The sequence below is a fragment of the Cladophialophora psammophila genome (assembly GCF_000585535.1).
Source record: "Cladophialophora psammophila CBS 110553 chromosome Unknown aczJe-supercont1.6, whole genome shotgun sequence".
NCBI classification, from domain to species: Eukaryota; Fungi; Ascomycota; class Eurotiomycetes; order Chaetothyriales; family Herpotrichiellaceae; genus Cladophialophora; species Cladophialophora psammophila.
In genome coordinates, this window is record NW_006912927.1 from 1804327 (window position 1) to 1825722 (window position 21396).

The window sequence follows — 21396 nt, forward strand, 5'->3', positions numbered from 1 at the left end:
TCGGACTGTGTATGTTTCGACAGCGAGAGGGATTTCAGGGACACTGTTGGATCATGAATGAGACAGTCGACCGGTGAAGAATGGTCAATGTGAAGGAGGAATGGGACAAGGGCTGGGGCGAAGGGGTGATGGCACGTGACAGGCCACAGCTGGTATAATTAATACCACGTGACTATCTAGTGTCTGTGTGACTGGCAGAACTGCCAAGAGATGTACTTATAAAGACTGTCGAGACCAGTCCGAGGACTTCGGCCGAGGACTAGCCTCGATACCCACAGTGTAAATTACTCGACAGTATATAGTCAGACAGGCCCTCTAGGTCTATTGTAATCTATCATGTCCTCCATTGAGTCACATCAGAGCAACAACCCGACCAATCCACTCAGCAAAAAGTACTTACCAAGTACAAGCGGGTTAATACCCACGCTCCAATGGCCAGAATATCAACTTCTAGCTCGTATCTATCTGAATCTGGGTCTACGCTGATGTCCTGTTGTTGGCGTGCTCTGGTCTGGCGATAGCCCTCTCTGACGCTAAATCGCGTACTTCGTCGTCCATTCTCGAGCAGTCTGATGATATTTGGCCCGGTTACGTAAATAGAGCTGGGCGCTTGGAAACCAGGAGCCTGGAGGTGCATAGGGATCCTGCATCATGGAACAGATGGCCAGTAAACCTGATGAGTCGTGTCAGCTTTGGATCGAAACGTCATTCTGGGGACCACACTTATTACATTTTGCTACGGAAAGGCCTGGGCTCCAGGCGTCGTGCAGAATATCGAGTGAGATGCCGCCGAACTCGTTGACATTGGTGTGGAATATCTTGGTCGTGAAACTAAGTCTCGGGGGCTTCCAGGGGTAATCCTGTGGAAATCGAATATCGAGGAAAAAGACTCCGCCCGCATAGTCTGAATCCGAAGGGCCCAAAAAGGTGGCTTGCCAGTGGAATATATCGTCACCTATCGGTCCACAACTCACCCTGTAAGGGGGATCTCGTCCAATGTCAGTAAGTTCCGACATTATCCTTTTTTCAGCGGTTGTTCGCTCCTTGGGCATCGACGCCTCGTCAGGGGTTGTCGGTTTTGCAGATCTTACTTCTGTTGCAAGTTCAAATTTATTGAAAAATTCAGAGCGGTCGCTGATCGGCATCGAATCTCCCAGTCCAGATATCGGTGTGTGGAGACGGCCCCATTCAGAGGTAATGTTGATTTGTGCTGCTGGGCGTGGGGGCTGTCGCGATTCTGGAATGTCCATATCAGCCTCTTGGTCAGCAGCCGTAGTCTCTATCCAGGAATTGAGCTCTGTATGTCGAGAATTGAACTGGCCCAGAAGAGTATAATCCACGTCACCTGACACTGGTGAAGTAATGTCTTTTGTTGTTGAATCCCTGGCTGCATTTGTCTGTTGCGGGAGGGCAAGACCTCCAACACCATCAAGATCACGGTCTGTTGTCAGGTCGAAGTCCATCTTTTCATCGTATGTCTCAGAGGCTATATCTTGAATTTGATCCGAGAGCAGTTTGACAACTGCCGTATGGCCAGCAGCGGCTGCTAGGTGAATTGGAAGACTCCCTTTGCAATCCTGCGCAGTTATATCAGACTTGTACCCCAACAGCAGTTTGCAAGTATCGATGTGGCCATTTTCGGCCGCTTTATGAAGTGGGGACTGCCCGGAGTGGTCTTTGAGACTGGGTTTCGCCCCCCGTCGTAGCAGAATTTGCGAGATCGACTCAAAGCCGTTATGAGCAGATGTGTGCAAGGCTGTTCGACCAAACCGATTCGTCTTGTCTGGGTCCGCATTTGCGTTTAGTAGAAGCAATGCCCCGTCACCAAAATCGTAGTCTGCCGAAATGTGTAACGCTGTCTCTCCATCCACTGTCTTTGTATCGACTTCAGCGCCGTGTTGTAAAAGCAGTGACGCAAGCTTCGTATTTCGATTTGCAATTGCGCTATGCAGGGGTGTCCAATGGTCCGCTTTAGTCTTGGAGTTCACATTGGCGCCGCGATTGATAAGAAGACTGGCAATTTCGGGGCGATTGCTCACCACTGCTTCATGCAGCGCGCTTCGGCCGTCTTGAGATGTCAAGGTGACTTGGGCTCCTCTGCTCAGGAGTATGTCGATGATCGTCTTATTTCCAGTCTTGATTGCCTCGAAGAGGGGAATGGAAGTTTCAATGCCATCGACCGAAGCACCGGAGTCGAGTAAAAGCAAGACAACGTCCTTGTGGCCGGCTCTTGCTGCTGCACACAGGGCATTAGATCCACTGCTCTCCTCATCTACGGGGTGACCGTGCTCAAGCAAGTATTTGCAAAGGAATTTCAGCCCACAGAATGCCGCAAACCATAAACTCGAGGTGCTTCTTGGATATGTTAGACTATAGCCATCATATCTTCGCGGAGATAAAAACAAGATCTGGCAGCAGCTATCCAGTGAGCCAGATCTCTCAAGTAGCGTTATGGCCAGAGACTGTACGTCTTGAAGGTCTTCAAGAACATTTCTGGCGTGGTGGCTCCAATTCTTGGCTGCATACATGAGGAATGGATTCTGGCTGAGTCGTTCGTCAAGTTTGGAGTCACTCAGACACTTTCCAGAGTTGAATTCTTCAAAGAGCAGATAGACAAGACACTTCCGTGATATCTCTGCTTGCATGGTTGAAGGAGAAAACGGCGCGTTTTGCGCAATATACACCTGAAAAGTGTAGTGAACAAATCTGACCGTTTTGCTTTCTTGGTCAACAGTGACGATCCCGCCGCAAGAGGTGATAAGCGAGTCGACATCACACAGTGCTTGAGATTCTAATTGGGTATCGCCAGGTTCGACAGAGAGGGCACATTGGAGCTCGACCAGACTCAGGGGCCTTGTTGCTTGTGATATCCACGTGAAGACTTGTTTCGCTCTTTGTGTTTGACGATCGGGCTGAGAGTACACACGAGAGAGCAGATTTGAATAGGCCGAGTTGACGTCTTGCGGGAGAGTGGTCAAGGACCTTAGAACTCCCCGAACGCTGTCTTCACGAGCGATCTGGTTCATGTGCAATAATCCCAACAAGAACCTGTCACGCCGATTAGAAATGTAAGTTGGCTTGGGTTTAGTTTTGACTTACATGCCACTCGACTTTTCTAGAACTGATCGCTTAATGTCCTCATGCAACGTGGGTGAATTGGCCAAGTGTCGTTGAAGCATCGGCTCCTGCTGAAGCCGACTCTCAACATACACCCTCAAGTCCGGTTCCGAACATAGAATTTGATACAGTGGACAGCCCTGAAAGTGAAACAGAGACGGTTTCCTATGACGAGATGTTGCAAGGATATTCATCACAGCCATGCAACGAGTCAACTCGTCAAACACTTTCAGGGTGGACTCATGGTCACCCTCGTCCACAGCGTCTATAACGAGGAGAATCTTTTCATGCTTGCTTAATTCCATTCGCAGCACCTCTGACACCTCTTCTATGCTGGGATTTGTACCCTTCAAAATATTCCGGTGATACAACTGAGCAACATGCTGATCAATTTCTTCGTGGTTGGCGATCTGCATCCAAATACTGGCCAGAACATTAGCCGGGGTCTGCAAAGCTTTGTTCTTGTAATCAAAGAAGACGCCGGCAACCTTGGTTTTGGATTCGTCGGGAAATAACTGCCGGAGATGCTGAACGATGACAGCAGCCTGCATTGTCTTGCCGGAGCCCGGGATGCCCCAACACCACAGATGTGTTCCTATGCCGGACGCCCAGGCTTCGAATTCGGCGGCTTGTAAGACGTCACGACAAGTCTCCTTTTCCCACCGGCTCAAGATGTCTTTTTGAGTGACGTAGAAATTGAGAGGAGACAGCCAGGCAACAATCGCTAGGCGCTCGGTGGCTAAAAGGACGGAGAACAATCAGCAGCACGAAGCGATCAACACCACACAGAGACTCTGACAAACCATTGAGCTTGCTGGTCAATCCGAGAACTCTCTCGCCGGTTGCGATGGATTCATGGTGAATCAAAGGTATTGCATCCGTTTGTCTAGTGATGTCCCATGTCGCAGAACTTAAGGGCGCAGTCAACACCAGCATCGACGAAAAGACAGATGGCAAGCTTACACCATATCTTGCTGCAACGCTAAAAGAACGAAAGTCTTTGTTCTTTCGATACATTCAAGGGTTTCCATACACCTTTTCCTCTCCGAAGGCCAGGCAAACTTCTGCTGTATGACCTGAAACTTGTAGCGGACCGAATTCGCTTGCGGCACGGATTGACCCAGCCTTGCCGTCAACTCTGAGAGAGAATTCCCCAAGACTGCCAGCTGACCCGACGGTCCGCTCAGGAGGCGCGTGCCGACCGAGCCGCCATTACTGCGTTGCTCAGCCTGATTGAGCTTTTCCCCAAGCTGGAGCAGAAGCCCTCTCAACGCAGTTGCCTCGTCCGATAGCTTCCTACGTTCGTTGGAGCTGACCCGAACTTGGCGTAGGTAGTCGATAGAGGCCACAGCAGCGTTGATGATCTGGACCAGGCTCGCGCCCACTCCAATGGCCTCCATCGCGGGCCTCCTGTTCGGTTTTCGATGGGTGGTCTCAGATACGAGCAACCAAAGCAAGCATCCGGGCAATTGAAGTTCTCGGGGATGGCTTACGGTCTAGCAACAGGCCATGCACCCATAAGTCTCTGAATCGCCCTGACCAGGTCCAAGGGTGTCCTTACGCTGAGTTCCTGAGGTTGTCGACTTTCCAGCGCCAAGCAACGGCTAGTGGCTACCCCTGTCAACGCTGAGCTTGGTCGGTAGGTGCTCGCCAAGAGCGCTCCTCTGCTTTGGAGGGCGCACTCGTCTGAGAGACAGTGATTTGGGGGAAATTGGTGGCTCGGTGGGTTGTTGGATGCACCTTTGCCCCAGCAAGCTGCGCCCTCTTGCGGCTATGTCTTGCACCCCCCATACCTGGTCCGAAAAGTATCTGAAGTGACTGCTGGCCATTACGGCGAACTTAGACGTATCATTGTTGTATTCTCGTGGCTGTAAGCCGGTTCTCGCTAAGAGGGTTCCAGATCGATGCCTGAAGAAGTCCAGCCGAAGTGATGAAAATCAATGGCGGACGCTTCTGTTAGTGGACGTTCATCACCCACTCTTGCAGTGGCTAGGATCGACAGTATGCACGGAGATGCTGCTGGAGATGCCCTTTAAACTGCGCTGGGGAGGCTGAAACCGTTCCTTGAAGGAGTCGTCGATCTGTTCAGATACTGGAACTTGCGACCTCGGGGACGGCCAGGAAAACGGGGAACAGAGAGGCGGAGCATCAGCCAGCAAAGAAAATAGAGGCGCCCCAGTTGTGAGAGTCGGCCTAAAGCGACGATGTTCCGAAATTCATGGGATGGATGAAAAGCCGGTAAAAACATTGACACAGGGCGCCGGCCAACGATCGGATCCACAGTTCACCGCTAAATACTACCAGTAGGTACATAGGCATCGGTGATAGGTAAGGGAGACCGAAGAGGCTGGTGGGCTTGTTCATAGGCGAGGTTAGAGCGAAAAAAATCTCGCCACAAGCCTGGACCGAACTCACCAATGGCCTCCTCAGTAACCCCCAAAGGCCTGGAAGAAGAAAATGCCGGTGGCAGCTTCGGGAGTACGTGGAGGAGACGTCGTCATCTTGACGCCTGTCTAAAAGAGATGCATAGCCTCGAGACAGCTGTAGCCGGTAGTAATTAGGGGCCAGGTCAGGCCCCCAGGTGTGTTTGCTCAGTGATGCTCAGCTAAAACCTCATGTTAAAGCGGCCTTCGCTCGCCCTGTAAGATCAAACCGTATATGGCAATCAGTTTTCGTTCGCCAGTAATAGAGGTAGCTAGTATACCGAGTATGGAGTACGCGTCAACCTAAGGCCACCAGGGTGCCAGGGGCGCAGCGTTACTACTTACAATGACACCGTTTTATTTTCAAGTACAAGCGTCTCCCAGGAGAAAGTCTGCAGACTATCTCGTATGTTGGAGAATTTTTGAAAGTGCTTTCGCACAGGAGCTGCGAAACGCCTGTTCCCACTGAGGGTTCCGGTGCTTCGGACCCTTCCCGAGAGCGCCACCTTTTCTCGGCCATAGTCGCCGACAAACCACTTATGCAATCCAACCAGTTTTCGGCTTTGAAGGTCGGATCCGCCCTAGTCGATCGCACCAAACCATCAACGGCATGTGAGCCCTGCCGCAAGCGAAGAGCAAAGGTAAATGATGAATTCCCATTTTCATAGATTGAAGACGAACCAATGGACTAGTGTGACCGACGTCGACCAGAGTGTTCGCAATGCCTCAGGAGCTTGAGAACCTGTTCAGGCTACCGGGATAAGCTGGATCTGGTTATGCGGCATGAGAATGACAAACTTGAGCGAAAATATCATGCCACATCGAAGCGAGATACCATTCATCACGGACGGAGTTCCTCCTATTCTCTTTTACCTCAATCCGATCAGTCGAGTTCCGATCGCGCCGAGACCTCGCTGCCTTCCGTCGATAGACTGGACATCAATTGTGGAAAGAAACTTGAATGGCAGGCTGGCAACATCACTCCGCCCTTGGCTCAGTCAAACAGCGAGGTGGCCATTCCCTTTTTCGTTGCCAACTTCGACCAAAGAGTATACCTTGATTATCTGCTTAAGTTGTACGGGACCGCTAACTGGTCACCATTGCTCAATGCAAGCTTTGAAGCAGTGGCCATGTCCTACCTTGGCTCTCGCCAGCGCAGCACCGAACTGAGGCGAAAAACAATGGAGAGGTATTCGGTGGCGTTGCGGAAGACCAACAATGCCGTATCCACACCAGCAATGGCTGCCCAGGATGACACCATTGCCTCTGTCATGCTTCTAGCTCTTTTCACAGCCTTGTCATGCGACGATACAGCCGAAGCTTCGCGCATCTGGTCAAAACATGTCAATGCGGCGATGAAGTTGATGCTCTTGAGGTCACCTCAAGGACCTGACGGACACGTGGTTCAGAACCTGTTAAGCCATATTATCGGTTCGATCCACCTCGACTGTCACGCACAAGGCAAAACCTTACCACCTCTGCTAACTCTTCTCCGCCACCAGTCTCTGCTCTCCGCCGACGACTTCCAACTTCGCTTTTGGGACTTGATCGATGCGTCGACAAATTTGAGGCTGGCGACTGCCGAGGATCGGGTTGGCCATCTTGATGTGATTAAACAAGCACTCGCTCTGGACGAGCAAGCACAGGCCTTGCACGGAAAATTGGCATCGACTCACGACGTCATAGCTCATTTGGAAGGAGGCATCTGCATCTCATGTGACTATCAGAGTCACCGTCGAACGCAGGCATGCAACACAATGCGCATAATTCGTGTTGATTTGAACCAGCTTCTCTTGAGCCACGCACAGCGGTGTATGGTGTCGATTCATGATTGTCACAGCGCCTCGGATCAAGAATGGTTGGAAATGCAGGCAAATCGTGCTACTCTGGTACTTCAGGAAGTCATCGGAGAACTATACGAGAGCATACCACCTTTCCTGAAAAAGGGTCAATATCACCGGACGGGGGCGAATCCAAGAACAAATAGGGACATGTGGATATGCAGCTTTCTCTGGCCTCTTTCGAAAGTAGCCGCGTTGTCGGGCACTCTGTCAGTGGAATTAGGGGATCGGATTCGACGCCAACTAGAACACTTCGCAGAGATCTGCAACAATCATCAGCTCTCCAGGGCGATCCTTCAGCAAGCGCAGGGCGACTGTGCGCTGGTTCAGTATGTATTGCTCCCGACCTTAGGGCTCGACTCTGGGTGGACTGACGCTGTTGCAGATTTCACGCGCTGTATCTCTGCTAGCTGGACGGAAAAATTGTTAAAGTGACTCAGGAACGGTCTGGACCGGATCAGGACCTGCAGGAAGGGGCCCTCTTCTAAGCCCCCAAATGACGTTACAGTATTTCGAACATATTACCCAAATGGGATGTGCTATATTACTACTCATTGGTGGCCCTACATGGCAATGCCAGCATTGCAGGCAAGCCGACGCTGTTCCATCCCTGACATATATATCTCGTCGGGAAGGAACGCTCTCTCGTCATCACATTCAACGCCCACTCACGCCTCATCTTGCAAGGAGACTCTTGTTCAATATGCTCTTGCTCAGCTTATGCCTAAACTTTACCGAACTTATCCAGCCAGCGTACGCCCACCGTCGTCCAGCTGCAGACTCAGTTGGAAGTAGTACTGGTGATACTTTTGCTGAAGACAAATACCCATCCTCCTCCTCTTGCTGGAGCAAAGCCCCAGATATTGCTGACGGTGAGTTTCCCAACCTGATCAGGTGTCCACCGATTGTGTTATTTGTCTGACTCGGAGTTATGCTTTTTTTCCTGGAAGAGAAATACCCTCAGCTCTATCAGACCACGAAAAAGATTCGACGGTGAGGATGAGCTAAGATGGGGGACCGAAAACGGTCAACAAAGGCACTCAAAGCATATGATATATAGCAACGCGGGCTGGTGTCCCAAGATGTGAACTTGGTGCAGATCGAGCAAAGCCGTCGATACCCGGTGGCCATGGCTGCTGCTGTCGACAGCTGTGTGATATGCATAGGTTTCGCTCAGTGGGCTGAGATTTAGCGACTCAGAAATCAAGAACGACAGGAAAAATAAATACCTTGAAGGATATCTCGGCTTCTCAATGCCTTCGTCCGGGATTTTGTCGTCGTTCCTGTTTCGCTCGAGATGCCAGCTGCTCGGCTGGTGACATATGGTGTGCATATCAGATACTATGTTCGTTGATGGTATTCGTAGGCATTCGGAAAGAGAGTGAGAATTATAGATCATATAGAACGCGCAGCGGCTCAAAATTTCATAAAGCCCAAAGCCATAAATAGGCAATCAGGCTACAAAAATCACAAAAACGGCCCGTTCTTGCTTCTTTCCCAAAAGCCAATACAAGGGCAGTATACTCAAGCCTTTTCTCTCCCCATCGCGACCTGAAACGCCGGGATTTGAATCTCCTCGATCAGCCCCGTCTCGGTGTCGCGCCAAAACACGACTTCATTCACACTCACACCGCCGTACCTCAACGGATCCAAGTTCGAGGCACAGTAATCGTCCCAGACGTTAGTGGCGTTGGTGGGCACCTCTGTATCATCAATCACGTTGATGAAGCGCCATATCTCGCCCGTGCGATTACTTCCGTCCGAAGAAGGACCCGAGATGGCTCGGAACATGGGCGTGAATTGGAAATACACGTTGCCGGTTTGGCCGCTTTGGGAGCTGGAGACGGAGAGGAGGGCTTGGAGTGCGTCTGTGGAGTTTGAGATCCATGCCGAGATGGATAGGGATCGAGACGAGGATTGCGCGAGTGTAATTGAAGAGTTGAGGCCGGGGGGGTTCTGGCTGCATAAGGAGCTAGAATTTCTGCACCCTAATGCCGAGTATGTTCCCGCGTAGGTCGTTTTGAGATCTTGCTGTGCAACTCGCTCAGCCCCGAGGACGAGTTTGTCACGGACGGCAGCAAAGACATCGTTCAACGCGGGGAGCTCTCCGGCTGCGGCCGTAAACACGACGAGGTCGTAGGCCGGCAGAATGATGCTGTAGCTGTAGTATTCTGTGCCGCCTCCGCCCTTGGTGACGAAGGTCACCACGCGCTCGCTGTCGGGCAGGATACTTGAGGTGCGGAAGATCTCCCACGTGTACCCAAGGAAGGAGTGTTGGCCGGCCGAGTATGCTTTGGGTGAGAACCAGTCAAGAGAAGGCGTGATGTTGTCGTGGTTCAGGAGGCAGTAACGCAGGAACAGAATCATGTCCGAAGAGGAACTGTACAGGCCCCCCAGCCCTAGTGATTGACAAATGTCAGCATAAAGGAAAGAGTATGTAGTCTGGCTTAGACACTCACGCTGCGTCGACACCTGTTTCTTGGCTCCAGGCACTTGGATAGGGAAGCTTCGCTGCACTTTGCGCCGGCGGCGTGAAAGAAGTGTTGTTCAAGCCGAGAGGTTGTAGAATTGACGACGATATATAGTCCCGGTAGTTCATCCCTGTGACATTGGAAATCACCAAACCAAGGAGATCATAACCGATGTTGCTGTAGGATGGCTCTACCTGCGGCGGAAGGACAGGTCCATATTGTGGCAAGGACTGCAGAAGATCTTTGATGTTCCGTCAGTATCTTACGCGACAGCCAGGGCGTGCAATCCTCACCTTGCTCAGTACAAGGTTCTGTGTAGTTGCTGAAGACTCCACATGGTGGCAGAGTGCTCAGTGTTTTATCGGACACAGGAGGTAGCCCGTACTCAGTGGGATTCGCAAGCAATAAGAGCAAATCATCATCCGCAACTAGCGCATGTTAGCCTGGCGGCGTTCCTGTGGTCAATCTTCTGGAGAGCTTACGGGTGTCTGGGAGGCCGGTCATATGTGCGAGCAGAGATCTGATTGTGATTCTCTCCCAATCGAAGGATGTTTTGTCGGCCTCGAGATCTTGCACATAGCGTAATATGGAATCATCCAGATCTAGATGTCCTAATGCCTCTTGCTTCAATATTCCCAACGCAGTGAAAAGTTTTGTGTTGCTCTCGATACGAAACATGGTCGAGCCGTTTATTGTTTCTGTTGGGCTGTCCTTGGTTGCCCGGAGCATTGTGTGATAGAACTTGAAAAGGGTTTCTTTCGAGGAGGAGACTTCCAGGGCGAATGAGGTGTCGTTGAATGCTTCTTGTTGTTCAATCAACACATTCAGAGATTGTTGGATATCGAGGAAAGTATCATGAAGCGCATTGTTGGAGTAGGATGGTGGATAGAAGGCATATTCGGGCACGCAACCACCCCTAACAGTCTGTTGCCAGACAATGGTGCTAAGGACAAGGAGCAGCAGAGCTGAAGTTATCCCGGCCATGTTGAAGTGTTTGCAGGAAGTAAAACAAAAGATGCAGTGCTCAAGACCTGTCAAGGAGGTTTTATACCCCTACAAGTGGTTTGGCGTAAGGTGCAATTCACGGTGGACGCCTGTTCTGGCATCGATAGATATGAGACATTTCGGCATCGTCTCTAAGTTAGGCACCGAGATTTATTGGGTACACCTTGGTATAGCCAATCTCACGGGTATCGTCCGAATTGAGTATTATGTTCGAAGTGCAACATGCCTTACCTTTATATCCACATAATTTAGGGTCCTGGCTAGTGGAAGGAATGGAATTCAGCATCGCCCCATCACTTATGTGGTGCATTCGTCAGCGAGATCGTCAAAAGCAAGACGACTTTGGTTTCAGTGTATTAATAGACTTATACTAAAGAGGGAGGATCGAACGAAAAACCTGTCCTCCATCTTCTCCTTTTTATTAGCCGCTCGCCGCTTTGCTCACCCTCGGCTCATCTGCTGCTTCCTGAGCGATCCCGGAGCGCTCAGGGAGCGCTCATCCTCCTTCCCTTCACAACCACGGCTTTTTTACTTTTGAAGCCAAGGTTCTCTTCACCAATGACCAAGAGATTCGTGCTCCCGGATTTGGGCATGCTTCTTACCCCAAAGATTAAGATTATGACGGTGGGCATTTTTTGGACGGAATGGGGACTCTTCATCCCGATCGCTTATATTTCTTCGTATGCTTTGAGCGAGGGCATTGAACGAAAGCCAGCGTACAATATGCTCACCTTCCTAAATGTCGGGTCACTACTGGGGCGTTGGCTTCCGGGGTACGTGGGCGACAAGATTGGAAGATTCAACACGCAGATCCTGGCTGTCCTGCTGTGTATCGTATCGGTACTTCTGATGTGGATGTTGGCGAGCAGAGATGTTAGCGTTCTAATCGCAACATCTGTAATTTTTAGATTTGCGAGTGGAGGCAATACGAGTCTCACGCCTGTCTGCCTGAGACAACTATGTGAAGTTGAAAGGTTCGGCCGCTTTTACGCGACGGTTTACACTATGTCGAGCTTTGGAGCTCTAACTGGAGTACCAGTTGGAGGAGCGTTGCTGAGCAGTGCCTGCGGTAGATATTGGGCTTGATTACCTTAGGCGGCGCCACGTATGCTGCAAGTCTGATGTGTTTTGTCACTGTGAGGATCCTATAGGTTGGGTTGAGCCCGAGAAAGAATTTCTAGATCTATGCGGATGCATCTTAAAATACCACATCACACAGAGAGGCTTTATCTGCTCATCCAGCTCTGATCCATTTCGAATGTCGAAAGACGATCATTTTTGAATTTGAACATTTAAATTTGGCTATGCCGGTCTGCATCCACATAAGTCTTATATTGATCTATCACCGATTCCCAGTGTCAAGCGGCTGATGAACGTAATATCAAATCCGGCTTTTGAAGCGTGAAGTCAGGCTGTCAATAACGTACTTGGCGGCCTGCATACCCTGCTGAGCACCACCATCGATCCAGCCTCGCCATCCATCAGACCAATCTGCACTAGCAAGGACGATGTTTCCCTGGGGCTTCTGCATCACGTCCAAGTACTTGGACGCCCAACTCGGCGGCAAGTAACACCAGGTACCCTTCGAGAATTTATCGTGGTACCAATCGTGATATACCTATACATTGTCAGGATATTCCACTCGCCGAGTTCTGAGGAATGGGAGCTTACAACGCGGGTGATCTCTCTCCTGTCTGGTAACAGGTATTCAATAGCCTCCTTGATGCCATCGATGTTGTTCTCCAGTTTGATGCCCGCCGGTGAATCGGCTGAAGGTCCGAATGCCACGAGATGCGTATCATTCGCAGGAGTCAAGTTGTCTGAAAGTGCACAAATCAAGCCCTTACCAGGTGACCCAAACGAAGACCATGAGACGAGTTCGGGCCCCTTAATGTCCACGTGGATTTTGTTGCACTTATTTGTCTGGCCTGCGTCAATTGCTTGCTGGACAAGAGGGGGTAACCTTGGCAAAAATTCAATGTCTCGGAGCACGTTGAGGGGAATAGTACAGACGACTCGATTTGCCTTGTAAGTAGAACCGGTGCTTGTCGTGATTTTGGAGTGGGTATCGTGATCTTCGATTTTCGCAACGGGTGTTGAGAAAAGGTAAGATAGGTTACCCGTGGAGACAGCATGATCGAAAATTTTCCGTGCGAGGGTGCTCTGTCCACTCTTGAGCCTTGTTCGCAGGGCGATGTCATTAAGGCCAGTGCCGGTCCAGTTCCCCAGAGACCACCAGCGGAGAGCGTCAAGGAGACCCATCTCCTCGAGGGGGCCTCCGCCCATCTGGAGCAAAATCGCTTCCAACATACCGATCTCCTCATCTGAGAAGTGTGGTCGAATTTGGTCCATTCGGTCTTTGCAAGACAGTTTGTCGTACTTGTTCAACTCAGCTCTATTTCGCATTGAGTCAAAAGGGTAGGGCATTCCCTCCTTCATATATGTGCCGTCCACGTTGCAGAAAGCCCTCCACACTCTACTGAACATCTCACTCTATTCATAATCAGCTATTCCTCATTGAGATTTCTATCCGTGCACCTGCCTTACCTCCTGCTCATGCGATAGATTCCGTTTACTGAACCTGGTTGTCAAAGTACAGAAGTCCAAAGGCCCACCCTCAGTCTGAGTAACGATCCAATCATCGTGGAGACCTAAGGGTGGTCAGTAAAGTCGCTGGGCCGTTAAAAACCAGGCCACAAACCGTAGAGGGAGACTTCACGATAGATGTGAGGCATTTGCCAGTGGATCCAAGTACCGCCCATTTCGTAATTGAATCCATCTATCGTACTGTGCCAAGTTCGGCCACCAATCCGATCTCTGCCTTCTATGAGAAGGGTTTTCATCCCTAAATCGCAATGTTAGCGCGTCGTTCAACGGGATTCCGAATAGGAGCACCGTACCTTGCGTAACCAAGTCGCGGGCAGCAACAAGTCCAGTGTAGCCAGCGCCGATCACGATGACATCGAACTTGGAGTTTGGGGAATCTTGGACGCCATGTTGCTGAGGGTTGATCACACCGATCGAAGGGATGCCATATTTGCTGCCGTCCTTCTTGGTCCACACAAAGCCTTCCCTCGATGTCATACTGAACAGTAGATGTATGCAAATCGCCTTCGGCCAGAAGACAGCGAATGTTCAGAAGGTCTTTTTTCTGGGAATATCAGATGAATTAGCCCTGACATATACAAAAACAAATCAAAGAAAAACATTTAGGAAAATAGCCGGAGGAAAGCTAGGTGAGAACATGCACTAACTTGCCCTCTGGCAGCCCGATTGACCATGGCGCCACTTCAGAACTCGTGCCATGAAGCAGGTATTCTCGACTGGTTGTAGAAGTGGCCAAGAGGGTGTCTTCCTTGAGTGGGCCTACAGACTGGGACTGCCAATAACAAGTTAATCCAACTTGAGGGTCCCGACTCCAAATTTCTCCACGATCTTCTTGAGTCGCAAGTTTCCGCCCGCTGGCTCTCATGGATAAAGTATGAACTGTGAATTTTGCGAGATTCGGTTTCGTAATCATCATCTCACCGAGCGAGGCTGGTAGATCGAGGTTGTGAAATTCATATCGCAAATTCGTCACCGCCGTTTCAGAAACAGCCTACGTCCCACCTTGTCAGCGTTTACGACACCTTCCATGAGAATGACGAGTGACGGTTTGAGGGTGGTGATTGTTGGAGGAGGCTTCGGCGGCCTCTGTGCTGCGATTGAGTGCCGAATCCGAGGAATGAATCCTGTTGTCGTCGAAGCTTATCCGACCTCAACGGCTTATGGGGACATAATCGACTTCTTCCCAAACGGGGGGAGGATCATCGAAAAATGGGACAACGGCCGGGTTAGCCGTGAACTGATGTCAATGTGCATCAATCAAGGAGACCGCTTTGAGTACTATATGGCAGATGGGACTCTCGTGTGGTCAGAACCATGGTTGCTGAGAAAAGAGCATTTTTGGCGACAATATGCAGGTCACCGTGGTCAAATGCATCAAGTCTTCGTTGACTACGCAAAACGCCTGGGAGTCGAGCTCCGGTTCGGCGATAGTGTCGCTGAGTACATTGACGGCGAAAGACCTGGAGTCATTACCAAAAAGGGGACCAAGTACTTCGGCGACGTCGTCATTGCAGCTGATGGCCCGAGATCAAAAGCCCGCCAGCAAGTTCTGGGATTGCCAGACGCAAAGGTCAATAGCGGCTATGCTATTTACCGGGCATACTACAGTCTGAGCGAGGAACACAAGAGGAACCCATATTTGAAGGAGTTCTGTAATCCAGATCGCGATCTTACAATGATGTGGGTTGCAAAAGACCTGCACGCGATCATCTATACGTGGAACAAGGGTAGAGACCTTGGTTGGGTCCTGACTCACAAGGTGAGTCCATTCAGAGTTGGTGCTCAGCTCACCTGCTGATTCCTCGACAGGATAGTGCGGATATCGGAGAGTCCTGGTCATTCTCTGGCCGAATTGAAGACGTGTTGAAATGCATTGACGAGGGAGGATTTGAGCAGAAGCTGCGGGAGGTCGTTTTGGCAACACCAGAATCACGACTCGTGGACTATAAGGTATGTCGATGCCTTTCTTAGGTAGTCAATGACATCCCTTGCTAACTCTTTGAGAAATACAAAGTTGGTCTGGAGACAGCCGCTCACAACGTGGCTGAGCAAAAGCTCGAAGATCGCTTTGATTGGAGATGCAGCTCACTGTCACCTACCAACATCCGCCCAGGGAGGTTCCCAGGCGCTCGAAGATGGCGTGGCGTTGGCAGTAGCGCTCCAACGGGCGAAAGGCGATGTCACTCTCGGGCTGAAGGTGTTTGAGAGGATAAGATTCAACCGGAGTCACGTTATTCACATGTCGTCTATCCAAATAAGGGACGGATATCATACCCTTGATGAAGAGACAATCAAGAAGCATCCCGAGACGATCAACTTGCCCAGATGGACATGGGTGATTGAGCATGACGCTGAAGCCAATGCGGAAAAGCATTTTGACCATTTGGCTCAAGACGTTAGGAACAATCGTCAGGGAACGATCGAGGAGCTGTCGGTGCCCGCTGAGGGAGACTTCAGTATTGCGGGTCGGGTGGACCATGCGATTATGGAGAAGTCTTTGCAAGCAAGCTTGTAGGCTTGTAAGACGAGATCTTTGGATGCTGAAAGCTTAAGATTAGACTTCATTGAGCATAGGCCAAATACGGATTAATTCAGAAGGACTCGGACAATTCTGCTCCTCCGACTGCTAGTGGTACAGTATCTCGCAGGGGTTTGCCGAATGAGTGGGCCTCTTCTCTATGATAATCCCATGGATTTTGCAGAGCACACAGGGTCCGGAAGGCCTGTGGGACAGGTCGAGGTCAGCGGAGCAAGTCATTCAGAGTAGATATGTGGCACCATTCTGTGCCTACGGTATAAGAACTTCGAGACTGCAAATTTAACAAAGTAAGACAACCGATCAAACTCAAGTCTGGGCTATCTGTGGGGAATACTGAAAGGATTCCGTCAAGATGCCTGTCGATTACGCCTCGAAGATCCAGCAATATAAGGTTCCCAATCTCCCTGAAGCCGGAGCCAACGTGTTCTTTGGTCAGTCAACAAATGTCTGTCAAAGAGAATCACCCTGACTCTGCATCCAGGCGATGTTCTCGGGAATAAGTCATTGACAGGGTCGTAAGGACCTGCTTCCACCTATGCGATTTCAAATGAGAATCTCTATGCCTTTGTTGCACCATATTTTGCGTTGAAGCACCGCCCTAATACACTCCTGATGAAACGTCGCTGACTTCTTTAGATGGTTCTTGCTTGAGGGGCCCTCTGATTCGACACCGCCCAAATATCCTTACGACGAGTCGGGAATTCTTATAGAAGGGGAGCTTAGCATCAAGGATGAGACTGGCAAGAAGATCAATCTGCAGCCAGGGGATACTTTTTTTGTTCACAACGGCTCTGAGATCACTTTCTCAACCCCCAAATTCGCCTTGGCATATAAGACTTCCAACCGGCCGGTTTCTAAGTTGTAACATGGCTGGAAACATGTTGAGGAAACGCGTCGTTATGTCTGTGAGGAGGGCAGGTGGCCCCAGCAGCCGTCTCCAGGGCTGGGACTGAGCGAGGAGCAGGCTAGCATCCAATTGCTCTAACCTTTGTTAATTTCACTTTGGCCCCTTCGTATTTTGATTTTACTGGTTCGATTTTTCCTTAGTCTCACCAAGACTAATGCCAGTCTCCACCTTTTTTCCGACAGCATTCTTGGACAGGACCACCATGCCGGCAAGGGAAAAATTAATCCTACCAAGAGAGAGTTTGTCAATGATTTATCCTCTGTGCAATTGTTCGGCAATTGCAGTCGAGTAAGTACGACTTAAACATTTGCCATCACTACGATACGTTATCCCCTCGTTGATTGAACGCTCCACATCATTAAGGTAAAGCCTCGACCGCGTGGTGCTGAGAGTGTGTTCTACATCGCGACGGATCTAGGTCTATCAGCTCATTGAGTGGTTTTGCGATAAATCAACATCGGTTCTTGTATTAATTATCATCTCCGTATTAAGTCCCAGCTTGTCTGTCCTGGACACAGTCAAGATCCAAGTCTCTTGCCACACAGTCGTGTCACATATGCAAGGCATCTCTTGAAACCCCACCACCGTATCCCAGTGGCGACTTGTGACCCTGAAAAGATGCTTGATCCAGAAGGCGAAACGATAGCACATGAGGAGGCCGACCACACAATGCAAAAGAAGTTCAATTTCTGGACCGCACTCGGGATAGCTTTATGCTGCAGTGGAGCTGTAAGAATACTTGCTGCTGGACCAGAATGAATGAGACCTAATCGCGTTGCAGTGGGAGGGGTGGATTGCATCAATGGCGCAAGGAATTGTCGGTGGTGGCTCAGTCGGCCTGTTCTGGGGCTGGATCTTTGTCTCCGTCGGAATCACCTTTATGGCAAGTTCGCTTGCCGAGCTGGTCAGGTGAGTGCTGAACAAGTTATTGAACAAACAGGTGCTCACTAGCTCAGCATGTGGCCTTCTGCCGGTGGTCAATACGTTTGGGCGGCTGAAGTGTCTCCAAAGAAGCACAAGGCAATCATAGTACGGCGTCGTTCACAAAGCTGATACACTGGCTGACACACAAAAGAGCTGGTATGTCGCTTGGATCAGTATTGCAGGCCTCTGGCTGGGAGCGATTTCGTGCGGCATGGGAGTTGCAGTGCAAACTCAATCTTACGTGGCTATTGCCCGTCCCTACAGAATGGCGAGATGGCACGCATTCTTGGTGGGCACCTACACTCTACACATCTGATCATAAGTCTAACTCACGCAGATCAACGTGGCTGTACTTGTTATTTGGGTGATTTTCAACCTTGTCTATGTAAAAGGTATTCACTGGATGAACCAAAGTGGTAAGTCGGCTTCTATGTGGTACAGCTTTACTCCTAATCATGTCTTGCAAGTGCTATGCATCCATGTTCTTGGATATTTTGCTGTCATCATCACGTTGGCGGTGTGCACTGACACTAAACACGATGCCAAGTACGTCTTCACAAACTTTGAGAACTCCACTGGCTGGAGCCAGGATGGCATTGCGTGGTGTATCAGCCTGCTTCCAGCGTTATTTGCCTTTTTCTCTCTTGATACTGCTTCACACTACAGCGAGGAGATCAAAGATGCGAACATTGCAGTTCCAAGAGCGAGTGAGTCTGAGAATATCCCCCAACCTTTCAATACTGACATCACCCACCAGTGTTCCTCCAAGCAGTCTTGAATGGACTTATGACGGTAAGTTCTGGCCTTCCTTGGAGCTATCAACTCCCGCTCAAGCCCTGCGCAGACCTGACAGAAGCTCCAGATACCTTTCATCATTACGGTCTTGTTCTGCATTGGTGACCCGTTGGGCGTTCTTTACAACTCTCAAATAGGTTTCACCAGCCCTTTCACGCAGATCCTGTTCAACAGCACTGGAAGTCCAGTGGCTGCAATTGTCCTTAATACGATCAGCAGCTACGTTGCATTCGCGGCAGGCCTCGATCTCTGGGGCGCTGCCGCCCGGGCTATGTGGTCATTGGCAAGGGATGGAGGCCTCCCGCCCTCCTTCGCTCGTATCCATCCTAAGTTCGATGTACCCATCGAATGTTTACTGGCGATGGCCCCTCCCGCGCTGATCATTGTCATGATTTACATTTTCAACACGACAGCCTTCTACGTAGGGAATCCCCTGGCCCATACACCATGGATCTCATGTCTGACTGGTGCTGCACAGGGCATTATGGCGGGTGTTGTCGTCACTTTCCAACTAAGTTATGTCATACCAATCGGCCTGCATCTCTTCTACGCGCGACGAAGGTTAGCATTGACCAAGGGCCCTTGGTCCCTAGGTCGTTACGGATGGGCTGTCGATATGGTGTCGTTTTGCTTCGGTATTTTCATGATCATCTTCATGTCCCTCCCAACTTACCAGCCTGTGACAGCTGCGACCATGTAAATCCCCTTTGTTACCTTGTCTAATACAGTGCTAACTGCATCAATTAGGAACTATACTGTCGCAATTATTGGCTGTATCCTACTATTTGCCACAGTTCTCTACTTTGTGTATGCCCGTGGAAGATACAATGGACCTACAATCATCCTCGACGCAGTCAGAGTCTCTACAGATGTGCCGGTCCACACCGTCGAGATTGGAGAGGAAGCTTCAAAAGTGCAACTGCAAACAAAGCTGGCTTAAGACCCCAAATTTGGGAAGAAATGACAAGGGGCATTTGAAAGGTACAGAGAAAGGTTCAGAGAGTGTAGAAATTGAAAAGAGACTGAGGAAATGACATACAGTGTCTGTAACAGGGAGCTATCTAATCCAAGTTGTAGATGATGCAACCCTGCCTTCAAATTGAATCGGTCTTTGCATCTAGGCAGCGTTCGACAAGAGGTGATTGTTGTAACTTTGCCTTTCTGATTATATCCGAGTCCATCGGGCGTCACACCGTGCTGCAAACCTTGCATTGTTCCTGCGGTCGACGATCAGACTTCCACATGTTTCCCATTCCTATTAGCCTCTTGCTATACTGGATGGGCCACCCGTTGCCCTGGGAGTGGAGGATGGAGGGGGAGTTTCCCTGCCTCTGTGGACCAGGGTGGTATGGCCCTAACCTAGAAACTTTCAACCCGGATTAATACCAATCGCCCCGGAGGCCATTAGGAGGTGTGGTTGAGGGATGAGGGTAAAAGTTGGGGACCTGCTGAGGACCTAGGCCTGATAATCGTCGAATAATTGGACGAAAAATCCCGGCTTTGGGGTTTTGATTTTACTCGTTTCAAACTGGGAGGCTGATGGAGTATTGTCGAAATTAGTCCTTGAACATTTATGAGGATCACTTCGCATTGGGCGACCAAAAACCAGAGAACAACGTCTGAGAAACGAAGATGACCTGAGACGTCACTGTTTTGGCATTAGATCTCGTCCTGCAATTATTTGAATTCCAGTACTTTTGGTCCTGAGCGCTTCGCACCGGAGTCCATGCAAACATGGTCGTCATTGCGGTCCCCGGAGGGCTGGGTGATTTCGGCCGATTGATCGTCGATGCACTCTTGGACACGGGCAAACATGAAGTCTACACGTTAACTCGTAAGGCAAGTTTCCTCGTCGTCTCCTTTCGTACCAATTGGCTCATTATTCCAGGTGCCCGTCAACATCAGAGCCCTCAAGAATCCGGATGGAAAAGAGTATATACCTGTGCTACAAACCGACTACAACGACGTAGCCAAGATGACAAGGTTGCTGGAATCGAAGAAAGTGAACACTATAATATCCGCCCTGAACGTGGACTTTCAACCAGTTTCGGATGCTCAGGTGCGACTGATCGAGGCCGCCGCTGCGTCGAGCTGCGTCAAGCGATTCGCACCTTCAGAGTTCAACGTGGATTATGACTTGGGTGACGACATACTGCCGTATCCTGAGAAGAGATTCCATGTGGCTGCTCGACGGGCAGTCGAGAAGACCCATTTGGAGTACACATACTTTTATCCTGGAATGTTTATGGATTATTTCGCATTGCCGAGGATTCAGACGCATTTGCGGCCGATTTACACCGTTCTGGACCTGGAAAATAATGAAGTAGCAATTCCCGGTGATGGATCAGCCATGATGGCCATGACGTACACGAAAGATGCTGCAAGGTACATTGCCGCCTCGTTGGATCTGGACAGATGGCCGAAGGTTTCTCTTATTATCGGGTCGCAGCCCAAATTGGAAGACCTTGCCCGCATAGCCGAGAGAATCAAGGGCGAGAAACTCGATATTCGATATGACTCCTTAGAGTTGTTGCGGCAACGTTCTGCAAAGCTACTGACAAGCAACCAAGCGATCGGCAACCATTTCGAGGGGGGCCCTAACCAGCTCAACGCTCTGCTGTGTGACTTGGGAGGGGCAATAGCACTAGGTGCGTATGACGTCGCTCGAGCGAAGGAGGGAGTTGACTTGGTGGTACTGCTGGATGGCAAAATAAAACCCCCCCTGGACATCGAAACGTTTCTGGAGCGATACTGGAGGCTGCAGTGA

At 50.2% G+C, this 21396-nt stretch overlaps 9 protein-coding genes across 9 annotated transcripts; 6 read left to right on the forward strand and 3 right to left on the reverse strand.

Moving 5' to 3' along the window:
* Positions 1–533: 533 nt before the first annotated feature.
* On the reverse strand, positions 534–4517 carry A1O5_04987 (uncharacterized protein; the record flags this gene model as incomplete). Its single annotated transcript, XM_007745590.1, has 5 exons — positions 534–673; positions 731–3048; positions 3100–3856; positions 3921–4027; positions 4081–4517. The coding sequence occupies 5 exons, from the start codon at positions 4515–4517 to the stop codon at positions 534–536; spliced, it is 3759 nt and encodes a 1252-aa protein (XP_007743780.1).
* Positions 4518–6316: 1799 nt separating this feature from the next.
* A1O5_04988 (uncharacterized protein) lies at positions 6317–7816 on the forward strand (the record flags this gene model as incomplete). Its single annotated transcript, XM_007745591.1, has 1 exon — positions 6317–7816. The coding sequence occupies one exon, from the start codon at positions 6317–6319 to the stop codon at positions 7814–7816; it is 1500 nt and encodes a 499-aa protein (XP_007743781.1).
* A 1089-nt stretch (positions 7817–8905) lies between these two features.
* On the reverse strand, positions 8906–10836 carry A1O5_04989 (uncharacterized protein; the record flags this gene model as incomplete). Its single annotated transcript, XM_007745592.1, has 4 exons — positions 8906–9780; positions 9854–10093; positions 10146–10280; positions 10335–10836. 4 exons carry the CDS (start codon positions 10834–10836, stop codon positions 8906–8908), a joined length of 1752 nt encoding a protein of 583 aa, XP_007743782.1.
* Positions 10837–11415: 579 nt separating this feature from the next.
* Positions 11416–11943, forward strand: A1O5_04990 (uncharacterized protein; the record flags this gene model as incomplete). The annotated part of the gene is made up of 1 exon (XM_007745593.1): positions 11416–11943. One exon carries the CDS (start codon positions 11416–11418, stop codon positions 11941–11943), a length of 528 nt encoding a protein of 175 aa, XP_007743783.1.
* A 295-nt stretch (positions 11944–12238) lies between these two features.
* On the reverse strand, positions 12239–13941 carry A1O5_04991 (uncharacterized protein; the record flags this gene model as incomplete). Its single annotated transcript, XM_007745594.1, has 5 exons — positions 12239–12475; positions 12529–13350; positions 13405–13508; positions 13559–13702; positions 13758–13941. The coding sequence occupies 5 exons, from the start codon at positions 13939–13941 to the stop codon at positions 12239–12241; spliced, it is 1491 nt and encodes a 496-aa protein (XP_007743784.1).
* Positions 13942–14497: 556 nt separating this feature from the next.
* On the forward strand, positions 14498–15979 carry A1O5_04992 (uncharacterized protein; the record flags this gene model as incomplete). Its single annotated transcript, XM_007745595.1, has 3 exons — positions 14498–15223; positions 15274–15414; positions 15479–15979. The coding sequence occupies 3 exons, from the start codon at positions 14498–14500 to the stop codon at positions 15977–15979; spliced, it is 1368 nt and encodes a 455-aa protein (XP_007743785.1).
* Positions 15980–16355: 376 nt separating this feature from the next.
* Positions 16356–16868, forward strand: A1O5_04993 (uncharacterized protein; the record flags this gene model as incomplete). Its single annotated transcript, XM_007745596.1, has 3 exons — positions 16356–16434; positions 16485–16518; positions 16640–16868. 3 exons carry the CDS (start codon positions 16356–16358, stop codon positions 16866–16868), a joined length of 342 nt encoding a protein of 113 aa, XP_007743786.1.
* An 844-nt stretch (positions 16869–17712) lies between these two features.
* Positions 17713–19569, forward strand: A1O5_04994 (uncharacterized protein; the record flags this gene model as incomplete). Its single annotated transcript, XM_007745597.1, has 9 exons — positions 17713–17819; positions 17867–17939; positions 17986–18123; positions 18172–18250; positions 18302–18541; positions 18592–18626; positions 18697–19050; positions 19108–19325; positions 19377–19569. The coding sequence occupies 9 exons, from the start codon at positions 17713–17715 to the stop codon at positions 19567–19569; spliced, it is 1437 nt and encodes a 478-aa protein (XP_007743787.1).
* Positions 19570–20363: 794 nt separating this feature from the next.
* On the forward strand, positions 20364–21396 carry A1O5_04995 (uncharacterized protein; the record flags this gene model as incomplete). Its single annotated transcript, XM_007745598.1, has 2 exons — positions 20364–20480; positions 20518–21396. The coding sequence occupies 2 exons, from the start codon at positions 20364–20366 to the stop codon at positions 21394–21396; spliced, it is 996 nt and encodes a 331-aa protein (XP_007743788.1).